Raw genomic sequence first — 24295 nt, forward strand, 5'->3', positions numbered from 1 at the left:
TTGTTTCCATTTTTACACTATTGTCTACCATCTGACTGAATGAGATGTGGCTACATTTCGGGTTATCATGTTTAACATGTGATTTCTTGCAGCTGCTCATAGTATTGCAAGCGACTGATTAATTTAAACTTATATTTATGTTGATGAATGATTTTTTCCATTTAACCCTTTAAAACCTGACCTAATTTACCCTTTAAACCAGGGGAAGGCAACTCCAGGCCTCGAGGGCCGGTGTCCTGCAGGTTTTAGATGTGTCCTTGATCCAACACAGCTGATTTAAATGGCTAAATTGCCTCCTCAACATGTCTTGAAGTTCTCCAGAGGCCTGGTAATGAACTAATCATTTGATTCAGGTGTGTTGACCCAGGGTGAGATCTAAAACCTGCAGGACACCGGCCCTCGAGGCCTGGAGTTGCCCACCCTTACTAAAAATGTTAACCGTCACCGGTGACGGGTTAGGGTTTAAAGGGTTAACTTTTGATTTACAGCAGCTGTGAAACAACTTATACTCCAACCTGACGTTTAACTGCAAAGCTCACTCACGCAATCAGCACACAAATAAAAATCGAACCAACAATCCACTTTTAGATAAAGAAGTCTATTTATTATTTGATATACTGTATCATATGCATTTTCATATAATAGTTCTAATACCAGTAAGTCAAAAATAATAGTCATATAGTATTTATATATATAGATATATAGAAAACTAATCCAATAATCTACTTTTTACTTGGACTTGTAAAAAAAAACAACATGGAGAAATGTATAATCTTCTCCCCAGCTTAAATATAGGCGCTTTGAGGGAGCAAAGAAGATAATACAAAAAGAAAAATTACACCTGAACATTGCATCTCATAGAATAAGAACATCTGTCAGCAGCTAGTAATGTTGACCATCTTGGTTTAAGACACAGGAAGAGGATGTGTTTTTTTTTCTTTGCTAGAACATCTTTGACATATACAATTTTGTCTTATTTTTACCGTCAGTTGAAATGGCTGAAAGAGTTCTGAATTTTTAGTATGAATGAGAGAGGAGACGATGGCAATCATGTGATCATCTGGATTTGTAGATTGAGAGACAGAGCATTAGATTACACCAGTCTCATTACACATACTGAAGATCACTTCTAACGATGACAGCGGGGGGAGGCGGGAGCAGAAAAAAATGGGAGAGTGTAGGAAAATAAGTTTTTTAACAGCAGGATATAGAAAGGTTTATGTGCTTCTCCACCAGTGATCTGCATTTGTAAACAGAGAGTAGCAGCACATACAGTGCAAAATCCTTTTCATCTACTCACACCAATCCACAGCCTCTCTCACTTTCTCTCTGGGTGCTCTCCAGGAGGTAGCCATGTCTCGGTTGGCCGGGAGAGATTTCCATTTAGGTGTAGCAGTCATCACAAGTTTTTACCAACTAAACTGATATCATTCAAGAAAAAAAAGAAAAAACTCCCACCCCTGTCTGCTCAAACTCTCGATATGTAGAAATGAAAACATGGAGGCAGGCTGTTTAACGGCTGTAGCAAATGGATGAGGCCGTGGACTACAGACCATCCGGAGCTGTGGAAGGTGGCATCCAGGGGCGCTTGTGTCCATCAAGGCCTGAGATGCAGGAGGGCTGTCTCACTGCAACCCGTCCTCCCTTTGAGAGGCGTGGGTCGCCAAGTTGGGGTCAAGAGGAAGCGTCAAAGCTGCACAGGAAAAGACAGACATGCCATTGCAGTTAACTAAAAACTAAAAGCAGGTCTGAAAACATACATTTTATCAAACTGAGCGACATTTTAGAACAAATAAAAACGAACTGAAACAATGATGTGTGTTTGGGAAAATATCTGAAATCAGTGAGTGTGAGGTCACAGGGGTGACTGTGCTCGCTGTGACTGGGGTATGCTTAGGTTGTGAGACTCTTCATTTCAAGAGTTCTTTGTTTGTAATAGCTTAGTATTGAATATCTTAACTTTTTAAATCTTTTTAAACTTTTTAAATCTCAAACACAATAACAGAAACACCTAAGCAAATGTCAAAAACCAACCGGATTGATTTTGGAAGGCATTTTTCATCCCAGACCGATCTGATAAACCTGAGAGCTAAGGGCTAAGTATATATACGCACTGTATACCAGTTTGTTTGGGCAGAAGTGTCTGCAGTGTTTTTGTAGCTTGTCCTAGCTGTTTGGTATCTTATATTTTGGAAGTTCTCAAAATCTTGTAGTTTATTTTGGGGGGAGTTCTTTTTTTCTCCTCGTCTTTCCTCATGTTGTGCATTTTCTGTGGTTTCAGTTCGGGTCACTGCTCATGTGGTCAACCAGCCAGTGCTACATAGCCTGACCTGTCTCCCCAATGTGATGTTTGTGTATTGTATGTATGGTCGGCAAGGTATCATCTATCTTAATTGCCCCTTGGGGATAAATAAAGTTGTTTTTTTTACATTGACTTTAATATATAAATCCACAAAAATTAAAAAAAAAACAAAAAAAAAACAAACAGCAAACATAACATCCTTCTTATTCACTGTACTGCAACACATTCATTTGCCTGAGAAGAAGGAATTTTTCAAGTGGTATGGGATAGTGTTTCACTAATCTCAAGCTTGGGCGTTACAGCATGTGTAATTCAAAATCCTATTCAGTGTGCAGGTGACGGAACAGGACATTAATTAAAAATATATATACGGCTTTAAATGATAAATAGGAGCTGTAACAGATATATTGCTATGTTAATTATTTCTATATTTGCAGTTTTCCTTGTTATGTTAGGAAAAACAGATGTTTCTAACAATGATAATGCTGGTTCAGTTCTATCTAAGAGTCCCAGTAAGCCATGACAGCATGACAGTGAGCAAGAATGAACATGACAGAGTTAAATGGAATAAAATCGTCACACATTTTACGCACAGTCTTGTTTCCTGTCAATATTTGTTGTGTGGAAAAAGGCCCGATTGCCTGTATTTTGTTGCTGGACAAGTACAGGTCACCAGCTTCTTATTTCCCCTGTTTAACCTTGAAGGCAGTCTTTTCTTACAATAGTTTGCAATGTCGACAGTTGTAAATGTGAGTGAGCTTTCAACAAAGAAATTTGAGCCCTGATTCTCAAAGCCATTTATTCTTTGCATGTTCTCAAAAAAAGATGCATAAATAAATAGCTATTAGCTGTTAGTCTGTTGAGGGGACCGACTGAAAGAGAGAGAGGGGGACAGAGAGCAAGCAAGAGAGAGAGTTTGAGCGAGTAAGATGTTCATCTCTGCAGGTTTTTGTGTTACTTATCAGTGACAGATTCCTTTGTTCCTGCCTGCGTCTGTCTCCACCTCAGTGGAGAGCCAAGGGACGACCAGAAGGCCTGACTGCAGTCTGCATTCTTAGCACATCCTTGTTGCCTTTTCTGAGCTTGCAAATCATCTTCTGACAAAAAGTACACTTTATTCTTTTCTTCACTTGAGTCACGGATGTTTTTGTAGAAGGTGATGGATTGAAAAAAACGAATGCAAAGAAAAAGGACAAACAGTCCTTAATATGCATGTTAGAGAAGTTCATGTGTGGGGGAATAAGCACGCATGTGGCTTGTAGTTACAGTTTGTGTGTGTTGGTGTACTAAACAACGACAAGGGTGGCCAAGGGGGGCCCCAACTGTCCTCTAGGGGGAGGTACGTCTTGTCTCGCGGTCATTAAATATTAACACAACCATCTCGGCCTCCCGCTGGGCCTGATTGAAGATGTAGGATGGCATACGGGGACAGAAGAAGGTCACCTCTAACTCTGTAGTCCCACAGCAAACCCACTGTGATTACACCTGGGCTAGATCAAGCATGCCAACACATTACTCATCTGGAGGGAGTGCACCAGACTAAGTCACGGAATGACCCTGCAATGACACAGGATCTGTTGTGATCAGGTTCAGATCCAGATTACCTACTGATTAGCAAGAGAATAAAGTCCAAATAGTTTTGTATGTATTTCAAACACTCCTGACTGAAAGAGTCCATTATTTATTCATGTAAATCCTTCTAATGTAAATCCCTCCATCCAACTAAATAGGTTTCAAGACGCAAGCTAAAGGAAGCAGCACACTGTATGGCAAAATAGAATAATAGGAGCTAATTACAGGATTATGGGCCCTTGTGGAAAGAAGAGACAATGACCTTCATTAGCTGTTCTTCTTCTTTCAGAGATTCTAATTAACGCACACAAAAAAAGTTTATGAAAAAGAAACAAGGTGGAGAGGGATTCTTACCTGTCCCATAGCTTGACATTTCTACAGTTGTTGGTGCAGCAGCCGGCTGATATCAAAGCTGTGACAAAAAAGGAAGAGGAACGAGACAGAGGAAGAGACTTGAATGTGTTGTTTTGACAAGACTGGATTGTCTCATTAGTCTAATGATTTAGAGTTGATGTCTGTCTGGTTAGACTGCAAAAACAAGGAAACATGACTAATAAATAAAACATGTTAATGGAGTAGCAGCTTCTGTTATTAGCTAAATTATATGTCGGAAATCAAACTGGGAATGCAGCAAGTTTGTTATTAGAACAGTGGCGCCAATCAGCACATGCCCACCCTGCATAGTGACTGAGCAGAATGAGAGACTCTGGAAAATTTGGCATTTTAGAGAAAAAACACAATCACCTTTTTGCTGCAAGTTCAGAAGACAAAATGCACCTGCGTTATTAGACTTGTTTCAAGGTGAGCAGGCATGATTTGGATTAGTGAGGCAGTCAATCAATTTCCAGCTCAAGTTCACACGAAACAGGTTTGACTGGTGGATTGTACTTCACAACGGAGGCGCACAGTGCACGCTTGACGTCTCTGATTAGACCACATAAGACAAGATCCAAATGAAGTATTATTTGTTGCTGTGACCTATTTAAAGCAGAAGCAGCATGGAGACAGCGCCTTTTGAAATAATATCTTTTCTTAGGTTTTATTTCGTAAACTAAACAAATATGAATCAGACGGTCACTTACTTTTTGTATACTTTATTAATTTCCTGTACTGAAATTACGCTCTGCATTTAACCCATTCACTCAGTGAAGCAGTGGGCAGCTACCAATCCAAACCCAAGGGAGCAGTGTGTAGGGAGGGTACCTTGCTCAGGGGTACCTCAGGGTAGTTTCTCTCCTATAAGATAACATCTAGACTGAGGTGACCTGGAAGGCAAATTCCAAACAGAGGTTTAAGCCTTTTTATGGCTGATTATTTTTTCTTTGTAATGGTTAGATAGATGTGCTAGTTTAGCATATTTTTGCTTACCCCACTGTCAGATTATGCGGGTTGTAGCTCACTTCACTCTCTGCAAGTGAAACTGTTGCACCTTCAAAGGAGAACACGCCATTGCAATCAACTTTGCTCTTCCTAAACACAAGGAAAGCTCTTGACGTCATTTTGAAATCCTTTTCCTGGGTTTCCTGTCATACTTAAATGGCTCTGTGAGAAGTTCTGATCACAACTCGGTAAAGCAGTGCAATAATGTTTTTGCTATAAGCAGACCAAACTTTGCAAAAAAAAAAAAATGTTATCCCTCTTTACCTCTTTTGCCCTTCAAAATTCTTTTATCCTTGCTCCCTTGCTTGATATCTCTATCTCTTTCTCTCCTAGCCAGCGGTTTCTTCCTCCCCATGAGTCCATAATCATGTTTTCAGCACATTTCCTCTCCTTGGCGCTCTAACATCTCACATTAAAGATTTATAATGCTCTTGTGACCGCCAAGTTGTGCAAAAGATTCCAGTAGCCACTTTCACTATGTTCCCTGCCCCTTCCCTTAGTGTGGTCATCAGGGAACAAGGCAGGATAACACAGAGATATGAAAACTCCTTTAAAGTGTTGGGTAGATGCAGCAGTGGGCTGGGGGGTATTTTCACTTGGAGGTCAGCATGTGGGGAATGGGACTGATTTCACGGCTAAAGCTCACAAACAGGGTTAAAAAAAAGTACATCATCACATGCACTGTTCTCTACTCACACAGCTAACACAGGTGAAGCCAATATTTACTGTATTTAGACTTTTTCTACACTTGAAAGATGTTACTCTGAACATGGTCTGTGGGCAGTTGCAGAATCCAGGTTTGTATTAATGCTAAAATTTACTTTAGCATATATCTAAGGATGAAAGTCATTAAAGGTCAGCCTTGAATTTTTGTTGTTTGTATCAGCCCAAAATTTAATATGCCCTTTATTACTACTTCTACATACAAACACATACTACATATGATTAGTTTCATGTGTTCCCTATTCAAGCCACCTCTGTTCCTGAGCTAAGAGCTTAGGATGCCTAGGATATGTGTTTCATGAGTTTCAATGTGGCATGTTCCCACTCAGAATGGCTTTGTTACTATAGAACAATTATAAAATCGAATTTTCAGGTTTTTTTTAATGTAAACAATTTGACTATTCTTTATCTAGTCAGGATCAAGAGTGGCAAGAAAAAGCATTAAAAGGCAGTATCGATACACATCTTTACATGACTCTTTCAGGCTGTCATTATAAGCTGGTTATGTTAGCAAATGATATATAGTCACTGTATAAATCTATAATGCCTTGAGGTGTTTGTGGTTGTTATTTGGGGCTAGATAAATAAAATTGAATTCAATTGCATCACACTATAAAGACAACTAGAAGTGAAGAATATTCCTGGAAAAAACACAGGAGAAACAAAAGTTTTTCGTTCAACCATTCAACCGTGTTAGCTTGAAGTAACTCGATTCAAGCTGCGTAACTCACAGAAACAATTGGCTTGAATGGATTTGCTGTCTCAAGGTCAGCTTTCACACACACAGGTCACAGGATTATAAACTGCTGCCTTGTGATGGTGCAGGTCAGTTTACACACCAGCTGTGTGCCAAAATTCAGAGAATCCCTTTAAAAGAACTTGATTAGCGTCTAATTAAACTTGCTCCTCCTGAATTCTAACCAGCACCTGTGACCTTTTCAAGGAAAGTTACGATGTGAGAAAACATGTAATAAACTTAGGCGGTGTTTGTTTCTGTTGTGGGGAAGCCTGATGTTAAAACCAAAATTGGATTTAACCGCATGCGAGAGACGTGTAGAGGGAAGGGGGTTACAGTGGGTCAAGTATATAGATAATATGATTAGTCTAGAATAATATTGGGGGGGGGGGGGTAAGCTCTCATAAATTTTGCTTCTGTACACCAAAGCTCAAGTGAAAACCTCCAAATTTCCCCTCAAAGAGATCTGCAAGATTGACTTGGGAGAAGCTGCTCCCATACTGAATATAGCCCTTTTCCCTTAGCAACCAGACACCAAATTATTAACTTTATATAACTCATAATCCTGCACTTCATAAAGAAGCTGCAAAACCTTTTAACACTTTGTTAACAAAATAAAGACTCTTTTTTGATGAAAATTGCTTGAAAATTATTCAAGAAGGCTGGCTTTGAGCAATAACAATAAAGGAGCTGCAAAAACAAATCAGAATGACGGTATCTGTATAATTTATCAAAACCGGTAATCAAGTTTTTATTGACATGTGAATCAAGCCAATAAACACATGAACCTGCTCCCAGGACTACTCATCTCGCAGTCCTCCTTGATCTGTTGCTTTCTATTCATCTCTCTCTCTCCTTCTCTCAATTTACAGAATCAATGCAAGGTAATTTCACGTGGCCATTCCCTCAGATCTTCTAAAAATCTGCCATATAAATTATTCAGGCTGGCTGGGCAGGAAAGCCCGTTGAGATGCATGGTAGATCAGTGACCTTCCGTTTAGCTGGCAGTCAGACAGACAACTAGAGTCAGTCAGTCAGTCAGTGAAGCTATCTGGCAGGAGAGCAGCTTGTTTTAATGTCCCTCAGGCAGCTGAAGTCTGTGCTGTTATGTGCGACTTTGGAGCGTGATGGCAAGCTCAGAATGCATAACATTATGCATGGCCATAATACATACACCAAATGAAAAGAGGAACATGCAGGGTATTTGTGGAGTCAAGTCTGTGCTTGGCCATGCCCAGTCTTGTGAGACCAGACTTCAAGCTCGTACCACTTCAGTTCTGCTTGGTCATCCCTGCAGCACTATATAGCAGCAACAACATGCTAATTGGTTACACTTGGTTTCACCAGGCTATCACAGCCTGTTCTTATCTTTTAAATCAGTAAAATTACACAACGAGAGAACAACACTGAATTTTGTTGTTTTGCAGGACTGTTTTGTCACGCTTAAAGACTGTGTTTTAAATAGTGGTGCAGTGGCTAGTCTCACAGTAAAGGAAAGGTTCTGGTGCCGAGCTGGGACCATTCTGTTTGGAGTTTGCATGTTCTCCCTGCGCCTGTGTGGATTCTTTCCAAGGTATTCCCACAGTTCAAAGGCTTGCTTGTTAGGTGAATAGGTGATTGCAAATTTGCCACAGGTTTAGATGTGAGTGTGTGGTTCCCCGTCCTTGTGCTTACCCTGTGACAGACTAGCAGCCTGTCCAAAATGTTCCCCACCTTTGGCCCTATAACAGCTCCAGCCACTCCACAGCCTCCAGCTTGATTACCAATTAAAAAAATGGATGGATGCAACATAGTTTTGAACTTTGCTTTAAATATCTGAATATTACTGCCTGAAAATAATGAATTATGTTATTAGAATTCACACAAAAAAGATTAGCATTAGATGAGAAGATAAATTAGCTTTATTAGAAAAAAAAAATCTGCTTACTAGATTTCACAAACAACAACTGAGCTCGTGGTGTGACAGTGTACACCAAAAAGCTTGATTCACCAAGAAATTGTAATTGTTTTGTTTCTTTTTGTCTTTTTCAATAAAAGGACATTTGTTTTTATCTACGACAAAGCATGTTTAATACAATAACATATACGTATCATACGTGATTTTTAATGGCATATCAACACCTTACACAGCAAATATTGCCCCTGTTTTTCAGCACACAATGTAGGCCTAATGCTAGTTAAATCATGAATTCAATCATTCTATCACAGCAATAAATTCAGCTCTTTGAGCACCTGGAGAAGCTGCCTTTGCAGGTTTGATTGCACTCCTAAAATGGAAGAAGGAGAACTTCTGAAAATCAACACAGCATCTTTGTTCTAAGCAATAAAGCCATGAGAGATATTGCTAAAAACAGTGTGCACTACACGCATCACAGAACGGTACAAACTGGCTCTAACCAGAATAGCAAGAGAATTGGGAGGACATGGTGCACAACTGAGCAAGAGGGCATAAACATCACAGTGTGCACTTTGGAAAACAGAGGCCACACAGGTTCTCAGTAATGGTACCGACAAACTCCGGTCTCAGCATGAACAGTAAAGAAGTGATTCCAGGCTTTTTAGGTAGAGTTTCACATAAAAGATAATACCTGAGACTGGCCAATGCCTGTGCCTTGATATGACTGCCTTCTTTGCAACTTGGCCTGAAATGTCACTAATCAAAGAGAACATGTAATTAGTGATATCAATAATTATTAACTGTCACTGACAACATTCCTGATCAATTTAATGCTATATTAAAAAAATACTTACTTTCAACATAAAGTATTTCTTTCAATTTTAGGTGACACTAAACCCAGTAGTAAGTCAGTAACCTACAAATCAGTCACTCACTACTTTTAAGAGAAGATTTTTCAGTCTAGTGTTATTGGTTGAGATTGTTCTTCTCTATTCTTCTTTTTTAACATATACATTTATCTACTTCTGGCTTTTAGCAATACCTCCCTAATTTAAGCTGCCTTTTTTTACCGCGTTGCTATGATAAATCTGCAATGGCCAACTGAGGCATGAGACCTGTAACAGAGTAAGTGATGGCAGCAGGGAGAAACAGCAAATAACTTGAAGCCTATGTGTCTGCTGCATGGCTCACCGTTCAGCTGAAATAGACCACAGAGACACGAGAGCATGAAACTCGCTGGAATAGAGGTGAATAATTGGCGCCCCTTTGGCTGATCGAGCCTACGAGGGATGTCTGTGTGTGTGTTTGCATTTGTGTGTGCTTTCAGAAAGAAATACATACATCAAATAGACGGTGCATACTCACGAAACAACGTGCAAACACGTGCAAAGACATCGCTTCTTGAATCACAAGCCTGTTCAGTTACGTTGACAGAGCAGTGCTTAAATTATGGCAAAATGTAGTTAAATTGAAGACATTAACTTTATGAACGAAGGAGACTTCTTTCATGATGGTTTATAGATAGAAACTGTAGCCTCTAATTTTTCTTCTGCCTCTTTTGTCTTCTGTGTTGAAGCTCCACATCGTCTCCTCGAGTTCTACAAGAGCTGGTTGTTGTTCCATGCACTGCCGTAGTGTTTTGCTATGATCCTCAAAAGGCAAATTAAATATTTAAGCAGACATTCACAAGATAAACTGCTGTTGCTCTATTTTAACATGTCACCACCCATCACACCACAGTGCTGATGAATAATATAACAGACCGGGCACAGAGCAGCGTATAGAGGATTGCGATGCGTGTGCCAGTTAGAGGGGTGGGGATGGGAAACAATACTGGTAATTTCATCAGCTCTGAATTAGATATTCAAATATCCCAGAATTCTTTGCGGTTTTGCGTGACACAAAGGGTCTGCATTTAAAGGGTCTTGCTTTTCATCTTCCAAAAGCCTTGGGACATCGATGACCCATGCCCTGGGGCTGAAACTTGTTTACACATTTTCAGGCTGTCCCTTCCTTTGCTATTAAAAACAACAATAATGCTTTTTTTGCATTTGTGTCATATTAAAAGCCCTTTAGATTTAGCTGAAAATAATGCAATGCACTGTAACAATTTGTGCATTTTCTTCAAAACAATATAATGCAATATAGAGCACAGGTAACCATCTGTCAATTTGAGTGTTAAGGATGAGCCAGTATTAAGTCTACTTTAACATCGACGTGTGGATGTGATTTTACATTCTGCTCTTACACCCCCCCCCCCCCCCCCCCCATATTCTCACATAGCTCTTCTCACATGAAAAAGTGAAAATAAGATTTTGTTAGCACTTATTAATAAAGGATAAAAAGATGGGCTTAGCGGAATATTAAGAGATCGAAATAAGGATGTTTCTACTGGGAAACTCATCATTGTGTTATCATTTCAGGTCACTATTGACCATCAATTGTCATTTAAAGCAACCAGAGAAATTCTGTGTACTAGATGCTTTATTTGCAGCTCAAGTTCTCACAAAGCCAGGTAATTAAATGATTAAATGTACCTTTTAGTATAACTGTAAAGGAAATGAGCCAGTCAGTCTGGAGCAGTGGGGGGTCGGGGTAATAAAATTGATTTAAATATCTCGGAGAGGAAATCTCACAGACCAAAAGACATCGCTGAAAGAGAACTAGTAAGAGATAACGGCATAAATATAATGACAGTGGTGCCAATCATTTCATGGTCTAACATAATGTAAAGTAATGGAAGCTCCACACGTGCCTTATTGTAAATCAGGAAAACCATTACCTCAAACACACAAAATGGGCATTAGATAATTTATGCCCCAGGAAGTAGATAACTGCATCCTTTCAACATGCTATATTCCTGATAAGTTATCTCATTTTTAACAGACAGCTGAGCTATAAAAGCCATCACTCCGATAGGAGCAGCAGCGTGCTATGACCAATGACAATGCACAACAACTGACATAAACCACAGACAAGCTATATGAGCCCTACACAAGACTTTGAGCCCTTATAAAGAATTAATAATACGTTGTTTCTCTTGAAGATTAAAAGTTGAATTCACAAACATAAAATTTAAGTTGTGTAATGGAACACAATCAGGGGCTTTAAAAACGGAGGCATACTTTGTCGGGCATGACCAGTGATAATGACAGATGAACCAAAACAGAGGTTTATATTTTGATTACGCAACAACCAACATAAATGTGGCTTTTTGCAATGAAGACAGGATTCCTCACTACTTACTACGTGCTGTTACAGCTTGATTCTGAGATGCTGTTAAATCATCTCAGAATATTTCTGTGTTTTAAAGGGGGGACCAAAGAATTTTAATTTGATTTAACTACTTGTAGTTTTTAAGGCAGCCAATTTTGTTTAAAGTAAAAAAATGGAACTTTTGTTCGTGTTTTTTTTGGGGGAGAAGAAGTTAAAAAATCTATTTAACTGATCGAATGAGCATTTAAAAGCAGGCTAAAACAATTGAAGACAGGTTCAAATCATTTAAAACAAATAATTAATAAGCAACATGACAGATATTTTTAATAGAAATGTGAAATTGTCACATGTTACTTTCAGAAAGAAAGTAAAAGCATTTTGTCTGACTTTGCACCCCTGACTTGCTGATTAATATTACACTGCTATACTTTTAACATTGTCCAGAAATATGTGACCACATTAGCCACAGTTTTGCAAAAACCACAGATTTGCTGCCAGCGAACATGAAGGTAAATTAACCTTAATTTAATATGTAATTTATGTGATCACTAAGCTAATGCTCACAAAATGTATGCAAATGTACCAAGCCCTCTTCTTGCAGCCTCACCTGCATACTTCCCATGCTTCACTTAGGTCTATCTGTCCAGCTTCACTTTCCTCCTTGTCTCGCACCTCATTGCCTGATACCCTCAGACTGACAGCTCTCAGAATGGCACACAGCTAGAACTGAAGTAAATGTAACAGTAGCAAAATGTGGTTACTGCTGGTGACTCTGGGACTGTGAGAAATTCCCTCAGGCCCACTCTTGCCCTCATACATGGCAGCCACTCAACTTTCAGTTAATTACCTGGCCTAGCAAGCTAATTTCCTCTCAGCTCAGTGGGCTGTTCCCCACTGGCATGGCGTAAGAGGACAAAGACTGCTCTCCATTCCACTGGGTTTGCATGTCTACCGGATGAGTGGGGCTACTGTGCAACATTTGTCACATACCTCTGGGGTTTGAGCCGGAGCAACGCTAGTATGCGCCAAGCAGCCTCCTTCATAACTCAAAGAGCCACTTACGAGCTGCTGCGGGGGAAATGTTTAGGAGAATCCTCGAATAGTTAAATGCCCGACATAATCAAAAATTCTGAGTTATCTTCTTATGGGTTTTTTCTTTATGAACCCATAATCATAACATCAGTCACGCCACAGTGTATGACAATGTGATTCTATGCATGGAAAGACGTTTGATTATGTGCTCTTCTCTTCTAAATCTGCAGCACAAAATCATCCTCCTTTCCTTTCTCTAATTTATAATTTAGTCTGCTGAAAACAATTTTTGTTTTTATGTTAGACACATTTTACACCCCATTTCCCATTGACATTACCACTGTCATGAGTATTTGTGTGGATCTGGCATTGTCTGAGAGTTGCAGAGGCAATATACGGCTTTTTGCTGCATCCAGGAGGAGGAGGCTTTAAACTGACAAAGCTTAGAGCAGCTTGATTAAAAATGACAATGATATGCACCAGTGGAAGATAAACAAAATGCCTAATCATGCACTCCTGGGTTAATAGCTGCTCTGATGGCCTATAGGCAAGGGTGTTTGGGATAATTGGTCTCAGATGTGATTACAAATTCAAAGGCCATGATAACATTTAAAAGTAACATTTTCCCCTCTGCAGATGAAGTCATCCACCTTGAGAATTGAATGTCTCTGATGGCCTTAACTCTAAAGCATCTTTGAAATTTTAACCAATTTTTTAATGATAGAAGACATCAATAAGGGGATGCCTACTCAACTTGTAAATTAAACATTCATCTCTTATTTGCAGAAAGATCCAATGCCATGGGATTTTAAAATGAGTTATAGAATGTAAAACAAAAAACTGCTAGAATAAGAATTAGTTGGTCTTCGCGGCATTTGTCGTGTAAGCAAGTTCAAGAAGTCCTGAAAGGTAACGCTGGAATGGCAGGGCAGATGAGACTGTCTGGTTATAATATTATTCCATTTGACTTACACCAGCCTAATGCTCCCCTAAATCCTTTCATACCAAGCAGCTGTGACAAACATTTGAGTTTCCCCAGGCCGCTTAGACTGCGAGACTTGACAAATTTTCAAGGGATGCTTTCCATCCATCGCCTTGGCAGACAAGCAAGGAAGAAGAGGATAGAGTGGAGCAAGAGGAACAAAAAAAGATGTATTATAGAGAGGAAGACAGAACGAGGGAGAGAAGGAGGGGAAGAAAACAGCCAGTAATCCACTCAAATACTTCCTCAACCCTCTTTCCTTAGCTCAGTCTGGCAAACACCACATCCTCCCGAAACAGGGCTTTGTAATCAGAGTTTTCTCTCTTTGCGACAGCTGGTTGTTCACACTGGCAGCCAATTAGGATGGTGAGAGAGGGAGAGTGAGAGTGAGAAAGAGAGAGAGAGAGACTAGCTTTTCAACGACACTGGCGAGGGAGAACATTATCTGAGACCACAGCTTCAGTGATGATTTCCTGTTGCACTGACAGGCAGCAGCACTTCTAAGCAGCAGCCAGAGGAGCTGGACAGTCTGAACTAATGCCACAATTATAGAGATTAACAGATGGAATGAAAGAGTGGATTGGTCTTTGCTAATTCGATCACATGCTCGAGAATGGAAGACCAGAGCGTGTCAGTTCCTCTTGAGTATATAAAAAAGAAAAATAAGAGAGGTTTATAGCGAGAGATTTTATAAAATAGCCACAAGCCTGAAGTAGGATAGAAAAATGTGTTTAGTTGAGAGTATTTTGAAAACTATTTCTTTTTTAAATGTAATCACAAGGTAAAGGTTTGAGCAGCACTTGCAGAATACAAAACAACTTTAGGGTTTGACTGAATTATTTCAGTTTGTGGCATTCATCAAGTTATTTGTAAAAAAAAATATTATAGACCTCATTGGTCAATTTGTATGCCATTGGATGGTCATGTGGTTCCCGGATAGTAATTCTCACTAGAAATGTGGAGTACCAACACGTTCTCACTCCCAAAGCGTAACATTTTACGCTAGGTGACAAATCGTCAATATGTTACGCTTCCGGGTACCCAACACGTCCCTAGATTACAAGATCGGACAAATGAGAAAACCGTTTGGAATGAATCTACACATGTATGTTTGTTTTACTTAAATCGCTTTGGAAAACACTATCTAACATCATTAAAGTGCTGGTTAAGGTTAGGGATGGAATACATGGCTGGAATGTGTATTACCACAGGAGCCTTATTCTACTGGATTTCGTCCATAACCCGGCGCGTAGCATAAGAACGCAGGCGGTCACCTTTCACGTTCCTCAGGAACACCGCGGGACTTGACAAATCATCATTATATTACGCCTCGGGAGTGTGAACGGGCTGGGAGTACCCAAGAGAAATCCTAAATGGAACATTATTTGATACCTAAATAGGAAAACATGTAAAGGTATGTAGTTGTGTGCCATAAATCTGTTCTATGTTTCTTCAATTAAAAAAAATTACAACACTAAACTATAGGTGCTGGAATAAACTGTGTATGTACTCTAACTTAGGGTAATGTTGAGCTGATGTCTTGCTAATTAGCTAAATCCAAGACTTTAAAAGATATTATCTGAGCTCTTTCCATTTTCTTTGAGAGAATGAATAAGTTGCTGTTTATTATTTTATGGTTGTTTCATGGGGTTTTATTAGAAAATGCTTTCTTCAGCATTTCTACTGTGTATTATTTTTCCCCACTGTGTGGGGGGTGGATGTTACTATATTAGAGTTTCAGCTAACTTTAGCGGCTCTTTAGTACAAATTTTATGCTCCACCAAACCCATTACCTGCCATAACATTAGATTTGTCAGACTAATGGGTTAGACTTTCTATTATATATAAACAATAAAACACCAAAATATTACACCTATATGCTGTTTCTTATTCGAGTGTAAGCAAATCATCCAAACAGGAATTATATTTTGCTGACATTCAAATTAAATGCATGCACTATAACGCTATAGCCTAGCAAAAAAAATGAAGCTTTATTGATATTTGGAAGGCTAATATGGGTTTACTAATATTCTGTCTAAACTGATATCAAATATTACATGAGAGCCTCATATATCTGTGGTTTAGCCATTATGTAGCACTAGCTTGCATTACAATGCTAGACATTATACTGTATCTTTATTTTGATCTGTCACCTGAGAAGGCAACGCGTGTATCACATCAAACTGAGCTATTTCATTAAAAGAACTAAGAATAAAGTAGCAGTCACTGGCTAAAAAAAGCATGGCTTTGTCTTTATCACAAACACACACTTTTCAAGCAAACTACAAATACAGTACACAGAGTGCCACACATCTGCAGTACTGTATGTACTGTAAGAAAATAGAGCAAAGGTTTCCCCACACACTGCACCATCTTTTCTTTTCTCATGCAGCCTATTTTTCTCCTCCTGATCATCTGAGCAGCTTAAGCTAATATGCAGAACATGTGATTGCTAAAGCAGAAAACATGATTAAGTCTCTCCTCTTTTTTTGAAGAAGACCCTCTGCAGTGCAGAGATCCTGTAGGCTTAGTGAACATTCATCCCTGCTGTCTGGGTCAGGAGACTGTAGTGTTCATGGCTGATTAGTATCAGAGAGGGATTTTATCACGAGGCAGATATTTGTGCTATGAGTCAAATTGATCTTTTGCTGTTACTGATTATTTATAAAGCTCCTCATCGCATACAAAGTCAAAACGGCCTTTAATTTTTACTGCAATTTAATATTTGCAAGCCAATAATTACTGCTGCTTTAACCTCGTGGGACCTGGCGTCCACATATGTGGACATCACATTTTGGGTTATTTAGACCAAAATACTGAATTTTGCTCTACAAAGGCCTGATATCCACTTATGAGGACATTATACTGCTACTGTTCTATCAAAATGTTAAACGAATATGCTCATATGTGGTTCTTACTTTTCTTAAAAACAAAAATAAGGTTAACAAAAATCTGGTAATTCTTTGTTTTTACATTCATCGGGCCCCAGTGTGACCAAATATCAAAGAGAAATTAAAAATGCATGCTATGGAAGAGTTCGGGTCTTAGGAGGTTAAAGCTTATAGTGCCATGCACTGATTTTATTTGTAATTTCTTGTAATGCCCTTTTTATATATAAATGAGTCAATATACTTTTGGATATATGTCATCAAGATGAGAAAATAAGATAATGGTTATTTTCTTCAAGCAGAAACTCGGAGTTGAACCAAAGTAAAAGCACGAGTACTTTCATTTTGTTGGTATTCCTTCCTCCTGACTGTAACAATGAGAGAATAAGCTATGTGTGATAAGCTTCCTGAAAGATGTTGCAGCAGATTGTATTAAAAGGCTACAGAGGTCAGAGTGTTGTTTTGCTTTCTTTGTGGATTTTGTCAGGAATTTAAATGGCCTGAGCTTCGCTACTGTTGAGTTTTACATCAATATGAGTCATTCATTTGTCAGAAAATAAACCCTCATCGCTACACTGACCCTGGGACACTTTAGCACATCCACCCAAATCACACAAACATACACACACACACACACACAAGCATACATGCAAGATCATAAAAAATGAAATAATGCTGTGCAAAGGGCTTAGAGGATAATCCAAGCGAGTGGAGTGTACTACATCGTAACAGGAATTAAATTTCCTCTTCATCCAAAAAAGGACATGGCAGCAAGGTTAGGTCAGTGTATGACACAAAGGGATATCACAACAAATCTGCTCTCTTTACGTTTCCTACCCCACACATCTTTTTTTCTGTATCTACTCATCTTTCTTGTCTTTTTCATTCTCCTTCAGTTGTATTAGTTTAAGTGGCATTTTAGTGTATCCTAATCCGCCAGCATCAGATGGGTGATATTTTTGTGTTAACTTCAGAAAAAGCATCATCCTGTGGCAACGTGTTGATTGCATGTCTCTATCTAAGTGTAAATATCCTATAGTGACACTTAAAGTTAGTTCCCTTGTCAGGTTAGTGGAGGCATGGAGGCCCTGTAGCGACAAGTTCATGATGGAGATAAACATCAATTGCGACAGATGACAAACTATGATATACCAATATGACTTCACACAAGGCACACACATACTCAACCGCTGTCATACACAGGCCTAATGAAGTCTTTACGGCCCTGGTTAACGGCTATTTGGTGCATGTATTTCACTCCGAGCTAAGTTCACAACAGTTATGCCACAGTTGGCAAACTACCAGGCCCTGTGCACTCACAACATTTTCCAGTTAAGGATTTGTGAGGCATTAATGTGGCGTGGCTTTTGCAGACATCATATGGGTTTCAGGTTACATCAAGATTGAAATCTCTCATAGAGCTACAGTTTGCGCTGAGCCTTAAAATAGAAACAGAATTATGATCCAAATCAAAGTTGTGTGTGTCTTTATAATAATCCAGCGCAATCCATAGAGATTGCAAAATGGCTAAAGAGAGCATGCTTGATACTGTACAGTAGTTTCTGAGGTCACCATGGCTCTACTGTGGATCTTAAAATGCATTCACTGGCCATTTAGTGCTTTAATTTCAGGTGTCTCTGGAGGCAGACATTGTTAGTATTATCAAATAATCAGTGCCACAAAAAGTTAAAAGCCACATGCAAACTGCACACAGGAAAGCCTCGGCCAGATTACGTCGAACTCAGGACCTTCTTGCTGTGGGGCAACAGTGCTAACCACCGTGCCACCATGCTGCCCTCATGACACCAATAGGTCACTTGTCAGATTTTATTTTATGTATACTTTATTGATCCCCGTGGGGAAATTCCTCTCTGGATTTAACCCATTCACTCTGTGAAGCAGTGGGCAGCCACTGGGCACCAGGGGAGCAGTGTGTAGGGATGGTACCTTGCTCAGGGGTACCTCAGGGTAGTGGATTTAAACCCCCGACCTTCCGATCACCACTCTACTTACTAAGCTATCCCTGCCCACAAAACTGCTCAAAAGCAACCAAATGTTGTGACTTGTAAACTGAGGTTCATATGTAAAGATCTGTGTACTACCTCTTTGAAGTTGTAAAGTTTTTAAGTGCATATTGTTAGGTAAACATATAATAATCCAATTGGCATAAATGACTCATCATTTGGTAACAAAAACAGTTAAAATCCTCGCTATAAAAGTTGAGTTTGCTCTGTGCAAATTGTTTCTGTTTCTCTTGTAATTTCAAGCTTATATTGCAAAGTCAGGTAGATATTTCACCTTGAGGAATTTGTCCTTTAGCATCTGAGAGCTCTGTGCCACTCAGCACTTTTTCCCCCGGACTCCAGAAATCATTATCAGCCACTGTGGGGTATTTAAACAGCAGCCAAGTTGGTACTTTGATTTTTCGTCCTCCTCATCATCCTTAGCTCCCCACGATCTCTCAGAGATGGATGCAAATGGAGCAAAGATTTAAAGGTAATTCATCATTTAATAGGTTTATTCATCATTGTGTGGCAACAGTTGCAATGCTACAACTCAAATTTGTGCGTGGATCATTCGAGCTGGAAAGATTCATATAACGCCTGTGTTTTTTCTCAGTTTGTCCTGAGTCAGCCCACATTTCTCTTGAAATGAAAAAAAAAAAATCAATAATGCTGTAAATTTTGCAGCAGTCAGAATAAGCATGAGTATCTCAGTTTTCTCAATCAAACAAGTGCATTCCAATTCCAAACTAACCTGTAAATCTCATTTTTGAAAATGTCTGCGTTTACAGAGAAAAAAACACCTCTATGCTATAACAAACTGTAACACTAAACCCTGAAATGCTACACTTTTCATCCTTAAGTATGTCTGGGCACATGGCTGTATATTTGTATATCTATATATGTTGAGATATTTATTTGATTACAATATTTCACACTATTCAACCTTCACCATCTGTATAGGAAGCATCTCAATATGCCCCCCAAAAGTAGCACTGATAGTATATAAATTTAATGGTAATAAATCTTAAGTATAAAACAGAAGAAACTGGTAAATATTAAAACAAATTTTCTGCAATATCAACAAATAGTCTGATACAGAAAAAATTAAGAGTTTTGACTGTATTTAGCCTAAATTCCTTTTTGACTTATACGTAGCTTGGCCGAAGTTTCAAATAATTAGGTCACTCTATGTACAAGTAATCCCTGTGAGCTAAAAGCTTCAGGCTTCAGGCTGTTTTAAATGCTTGAGAGGGAATATCCTTAATATGGCCATCCTGGGCACTCAGCTGTGAAGAGATGAGTTTGTTATCCAAACTTTCTCTTTATGAGAGGCAAAAAAAAAGCTAAGTTGACCTTAAGGGAAGACAATGACAAAAAACAGCTAATTTCATATGGAGTAGAGAGAAGCATCAAGGCCCAGTATGAGGTAAATAGGTATTATTTTCAATGTTAAATCATGCAAAGCAATTAGAGAGAATAAAAGTATGGGGTTTTGGAGCTCCAGAGTCTTCAGAGTATGAACATTGATTTAGTAACTTAGTGACTAAGGTGTAGAAAACATGTAAACACTTGAATATATATTAGCCTTTATATATGCTCATAATAAGTGCAATAAGTAAGACGGTATGTTTGGCAGTTCAACTTATTTTGATATAGTGTCTCCTTCTGATGAACCTGCCACTCATTCAGGTGTATAATTCAGTTTATTTCAGCTTGCTATATGTTTTATGTTTAAAAGACAAGCAAGGGCAACATCATCCACGTGACTTTAAGGGGGTGTGTGCATGGAAAAACTAGGTGTTAAATAGAAGGTCAGTATATATGATCACATCACAAGGCACAAATAAACCTACCATTCATGCCATTATAGATGCTCCGATGATGTGGTGACAGCTCGTCTCCAGCCGGCCTCCTCTGCCCTTCTCTCACTGGGCTGCCAAACTTCACATGGTCAGGGCTCATGCTGTACTGGTGCCTGTGAGTTTCCGGGCTGCCCCCCTGGATGAAACAGCCCTTTTCATGGTGCTCTCCAGTCCCCAAATGTGCCTGCCGGGGCTCTGGGCTTCCGCATCCTGTACTACTTATGCTGCTCCTGTTGTGCCGCTGATAGAGCTCCCCGGTGCCTCCCTGACCTAGGAAGTGCTGCCTCTGGCCCAGGACGAGGTCAGAGCTGTGGTGCTTGGGGTGCTGCTCCGGACTTCGGTGGCCCACGTTCCTTCCATATTTTTCGGGACTAAGGCCCCGCATGACCCGACTATGGTCAGGCACAGATATAGAGCCGCAGCGGGGCCGGCAGAGCTGAGGGAGGGTGTATGGGTACTCCAGGCTTGTACTCCGATGGCGCCCAGCTGGGTGATCAGGACTGGACACCTCCCTGTCTCCTCCAATTACACCTCCTATTCCACTGATGCTGCTACACCTGGGTTTATGTAGAAGCTCAGGGCTTCCTTTTTCCCCACCACTGCCAACCCCACCCACTCCTGCAGCCAGGTGAGGCTGTTTATGGTGAAGGTGATCAGAGCTGTCAGCACTCCCTGCACTGGAAGTGCTGCTTCCATCCCCTACGTCTCTCATTAGCAACCCCTGGCCAGGCACTAGCAGCAAGCTATTCTGGCTGTCTATGGAGTTACGGCACCCTCCCATTCCCACACTGCCTCCACCTCCACTTCCTCCAATGCCACCTCCACCACCTACTACCCCCTTTTCTTCATCCAGTAGAAGACAGAGCTCCTTCAGCTCCAGGTTCTCCCGGATTACCTCTTCTTGTCGAAGCTCTAGCTCCTTGAGTTTCTGGAGGTAGAGGGTCACCTCTTTACGCATTATGCTGGCACTGTAACGTCCGAGACGCTGCCACTCTCTGGACACACGCTTTCCTTTTTGACGATCATCATCTAAGAAGCAGCACAAGTCCCGCAGCTCACGATTGTCCTCCTGCAGCTTCTGGTTAATGTCCTGTGAAAGCAAGAAGAGAAATAATAGAAATTTAGAAATTAGAAAAGAGCGACACACAGTTTACGTGTATGAACCAGAAAGCCTGAGGAAAAAAAATGCTCCTTAAGGAACACAAATTAGTTTTTGAAATGTTGCAAAACAAAGTCATTTTTCATGGGTTACTTAACTTCGACTAAATCACTCAAGCCATTGTGCAATTTGAATACATTTCACTGCTCTTTCAGATAGCAATCAAATGGTGTATGCAATCATAATGAAATTAAATCCTAATCCTACGTCCTTTCCCATAAATGCAGTGACTCACTGTGTACCATGTGAAATACATAATGTAAATTAGAATCATCTGGAGGACAGGAAAAGGCCACACAGAAATGAGGCAAGGTCATAAACATTTCATACTAAGCAACATTTACTTAAGGATTCTTTCTTCACCTCCAAGAGACCTCCTTCTTTTCTCCTCTTCTGTAACAACTTAACTCTCCACTATCCTCCATCTCCTACTTACTCCCCCTTTTGTACCCTCCAGCTCTTTCCTGTGTAATTAGGCTGCTTGGATGGGTGGAGAGGTGACGAGGTCTCCAAGAAAAGCAAATGATCCCGATGTGCTTCAGCTGAGACAACCCCAGGCTGATTCTCAGAATTTAACTGTAAACACTGTGGACACTGTGCAATAATTATTTTATTAGAAAATGAAGGCACTGGGTAAAGGTTACTGAAATGGAGAAAGCCTGCATACAGTTTCAGAGCATCTGCCACTCGATTCTGTGTTCCACTTGCTGTAGATTTATGTGAAGGAATTTTTTTAGGAATCTAAAGTATGCGAAGACAAGATCAGATTTGAGCACTGCATGAACAAATCCACTGATTTATTGACGGACATTACTGTTAGAAGAAAGCATTTTTAAGTGAAACCTACTCGTCATTGCTCTATCTGAGTGGAAAGGGCACAGCTTGGTATTGATTTTGCTAACAAGCACAAACATCCCTTCCCTTTTTAGTTCACTTTAAAAGCCCGTATTTCCCACCTCAAAAAAGTTAAAATGGAAACTAGAGGCTTTTATTAGCTCCTGCATGTGCAAAACTGCACATATACTTTACATCGATCTAAACCCAAATGATCGCATATGACCCATGAAATGGCACACTGAACTTCAGATATACCATCTATTCTCACACCATGTTTGCAGAGGCGCTCTCTAAACACCAGAGCATTGCTCCTGCTATGCGCGTTCTCAGGTGTGCTCCAAGCCTATGATCTCATCCTTCACCGATGCGCGCCCCCTCACCTTCAGCCCCCTGATTTCGTTTAAGTGCAGCTGGAGGCTACGATTGACCTCCCGGATGAGATTCCCGTGGTCCAGAATCACGCTCATCTTGTCGGCCTCAGACCGCCTGAGTCGGCGCACCAGATCCTCCTTGGTCCACTTGAGCAGTTCCTCGTCAGTCAGACCGGAGATGTCCTCTGCTGGACTTTCAGTCTTCGCTATCGAGAGCTGAAGCCCAGGCTGGGGCGGTGGAGTCGCTTTCTCCATTGGCACAGCTCCTCCGGTACCGACAAAGAGCAGAAAATACTTAGAGGCTCGCTGGCAACCTCTGCTCGCATCCGCTCCCCGGTCGACTTAGGGTGGAAACGGTTACGGATTGTAAATCAGTCGCATAGTTTGGCCTTTTCTGTTGCTCCCCACTCTTCCACTCTCTTCCTAGAGCAACAGCTGACGATGCCGGCTGGGCGCGATACAGCGGAGAAGATGCTCTACTATCACTGCAACATCCTCACAGCCGAAATGGACTCTGTGCGCAGCCGATATGCATTAGAATCCAGATTCTGTCGGTCAGGTGGTCAAAGTGAGAAAAGCTTCGGTTTACACACACACCTGCCGCATCTAGGCTCAGCACACTGTGAGAAAGAGGAGATAGTCCGCTGTGCACAGCAGAAACACAGGGAGAGGAAACAGCTCTCCCCTTTCTCTCCCCCTCCCTCTCTCTCTCCAGGTCTCTCCCTCCGGGGGCTTGAGCCTCACCGAAATCATAGTTTGGTTGCAGCGCCACCTAACGTTCAAAATTATTGCAAACTGTTCTGAAATGCTTCGTTAATTACCTCTCGGATTCGCTTGAAATTACAGGGGGTACTCTGAAGTTAAGATTCTGGTACTTTCTCCAAACGACATAATTTCTGCAAGTGTGACGATTTAGGAGAAAACATAGGCTGTATAAGCGCCAAAATATAATAATAATAAATGAATTAATAATCAGGTTTACAGGTTATACTCTAAAACTTAACAACAGGCTATCCACTGATGTCCGTAACCTCACTCGACTGCCTCATGTTGCACCGTGTAGTCCTTTAAGTTTAAATTACTGTCTGTGATTTTCAAATTGTAAGCCGCTGATATTTTAGATACCGGAACTTTCCTCTGTGGGAAATAGGTAGGTATGGTGTAGCTATATTAAGTGGTTTGGACCAAAAGTCCCCATATTTGAGCACAAAAAATAAATAATAATAATAGTAATAATGCTTTTGTTGATGTTCATCTATTTGTTTTCTTCTTTTATACACCCCAACTACACCACGTTAATAGAAGTGAGTAGTAGTAGTAGAAATAGTAATG

At 40.2% G+C, this 24295-nt stretch overlaps 1 protein-coding gene across 2 annotated transcripts; it reads right to left on the bottom strand.

Moving 5' to 3' along the window:
- Positions 1-579: 579 nt before the first annotated feature.
- ccdc85al (coiled-coil domain containing 85A, like) lies at positions 580-23767 on the bottom strand. 2 transcript variants are annotated; one of them, XM_004538939.3, is made up of 4 exons: positions 22973-23661; positions 20588-21686; positions 4229-4286; positions 580-1693 (listed from the first exon to the last, which is right to left on the bottom strand). In XM_004538939.3, the coding sequence occupies exons 1-4, from the start codon at positions 23216-23218 to the stop codon at positions 1675-1677; spliced, it is 1422 nt and encodes a 473-aa protein (XP_004538996.1). In that variant the 5' UTR covers positions 23219-23661; the 3' UTR covers positions 580-1674. The 2 variants fall into 2 exon arrangements, with proteins under 2 accessions (XP_004538996.1, XP_076741283.1); XM_076885168.1 differs by lacking the exons at positions 580-1693; positions 4229-4286 and adding exons at positions 4295-5139; positions 5243-5344 and having other exon boundaries at positions 22973-23767.
- Between the last annotated feature and the right edge of the window lie 528 nt (positions 23768-24295).

This window comes from Maylandia zebra, linkage group LG6 (genome assembly GCF_041146795.1).
Source record: "Maylandia zebra isolate NMK-2024a linkage group LG6, Mzebra_GT3a, whole genome shotgun sequence".
In the NCBI taxonomy this organism is placed as follows: domain Eukaryota; kingdom Metazoa; phylum Chordata; class Actinopteri; order Cichliformes; family Cichlidae; genus Maylandia; species Maylandia zebra.

Coding starts and splice junctions, on each gene's coding strand:
- ccdc85al (XM_004538939.3), bottom strand. CDS start 23,218: ATGGAGAAAGCGACTCCACCGCCCCAGCCTGGGCTTCAGCTCTCGATA. Junction 21,687..22,972: donor ACGAAATCAGGGGGCTGAAG/GTGAGGGGGCGC, acceptor TTGCTTTCACAG/GACATTAACCAGAAGCTGCA. Junction 4,287..20,587: donor CATCTATAATGGCATGAATG/GTAGGTTTATTT, acceptor TTTTTGTCACAG/CTTTGATATCAGCCGGCTGC.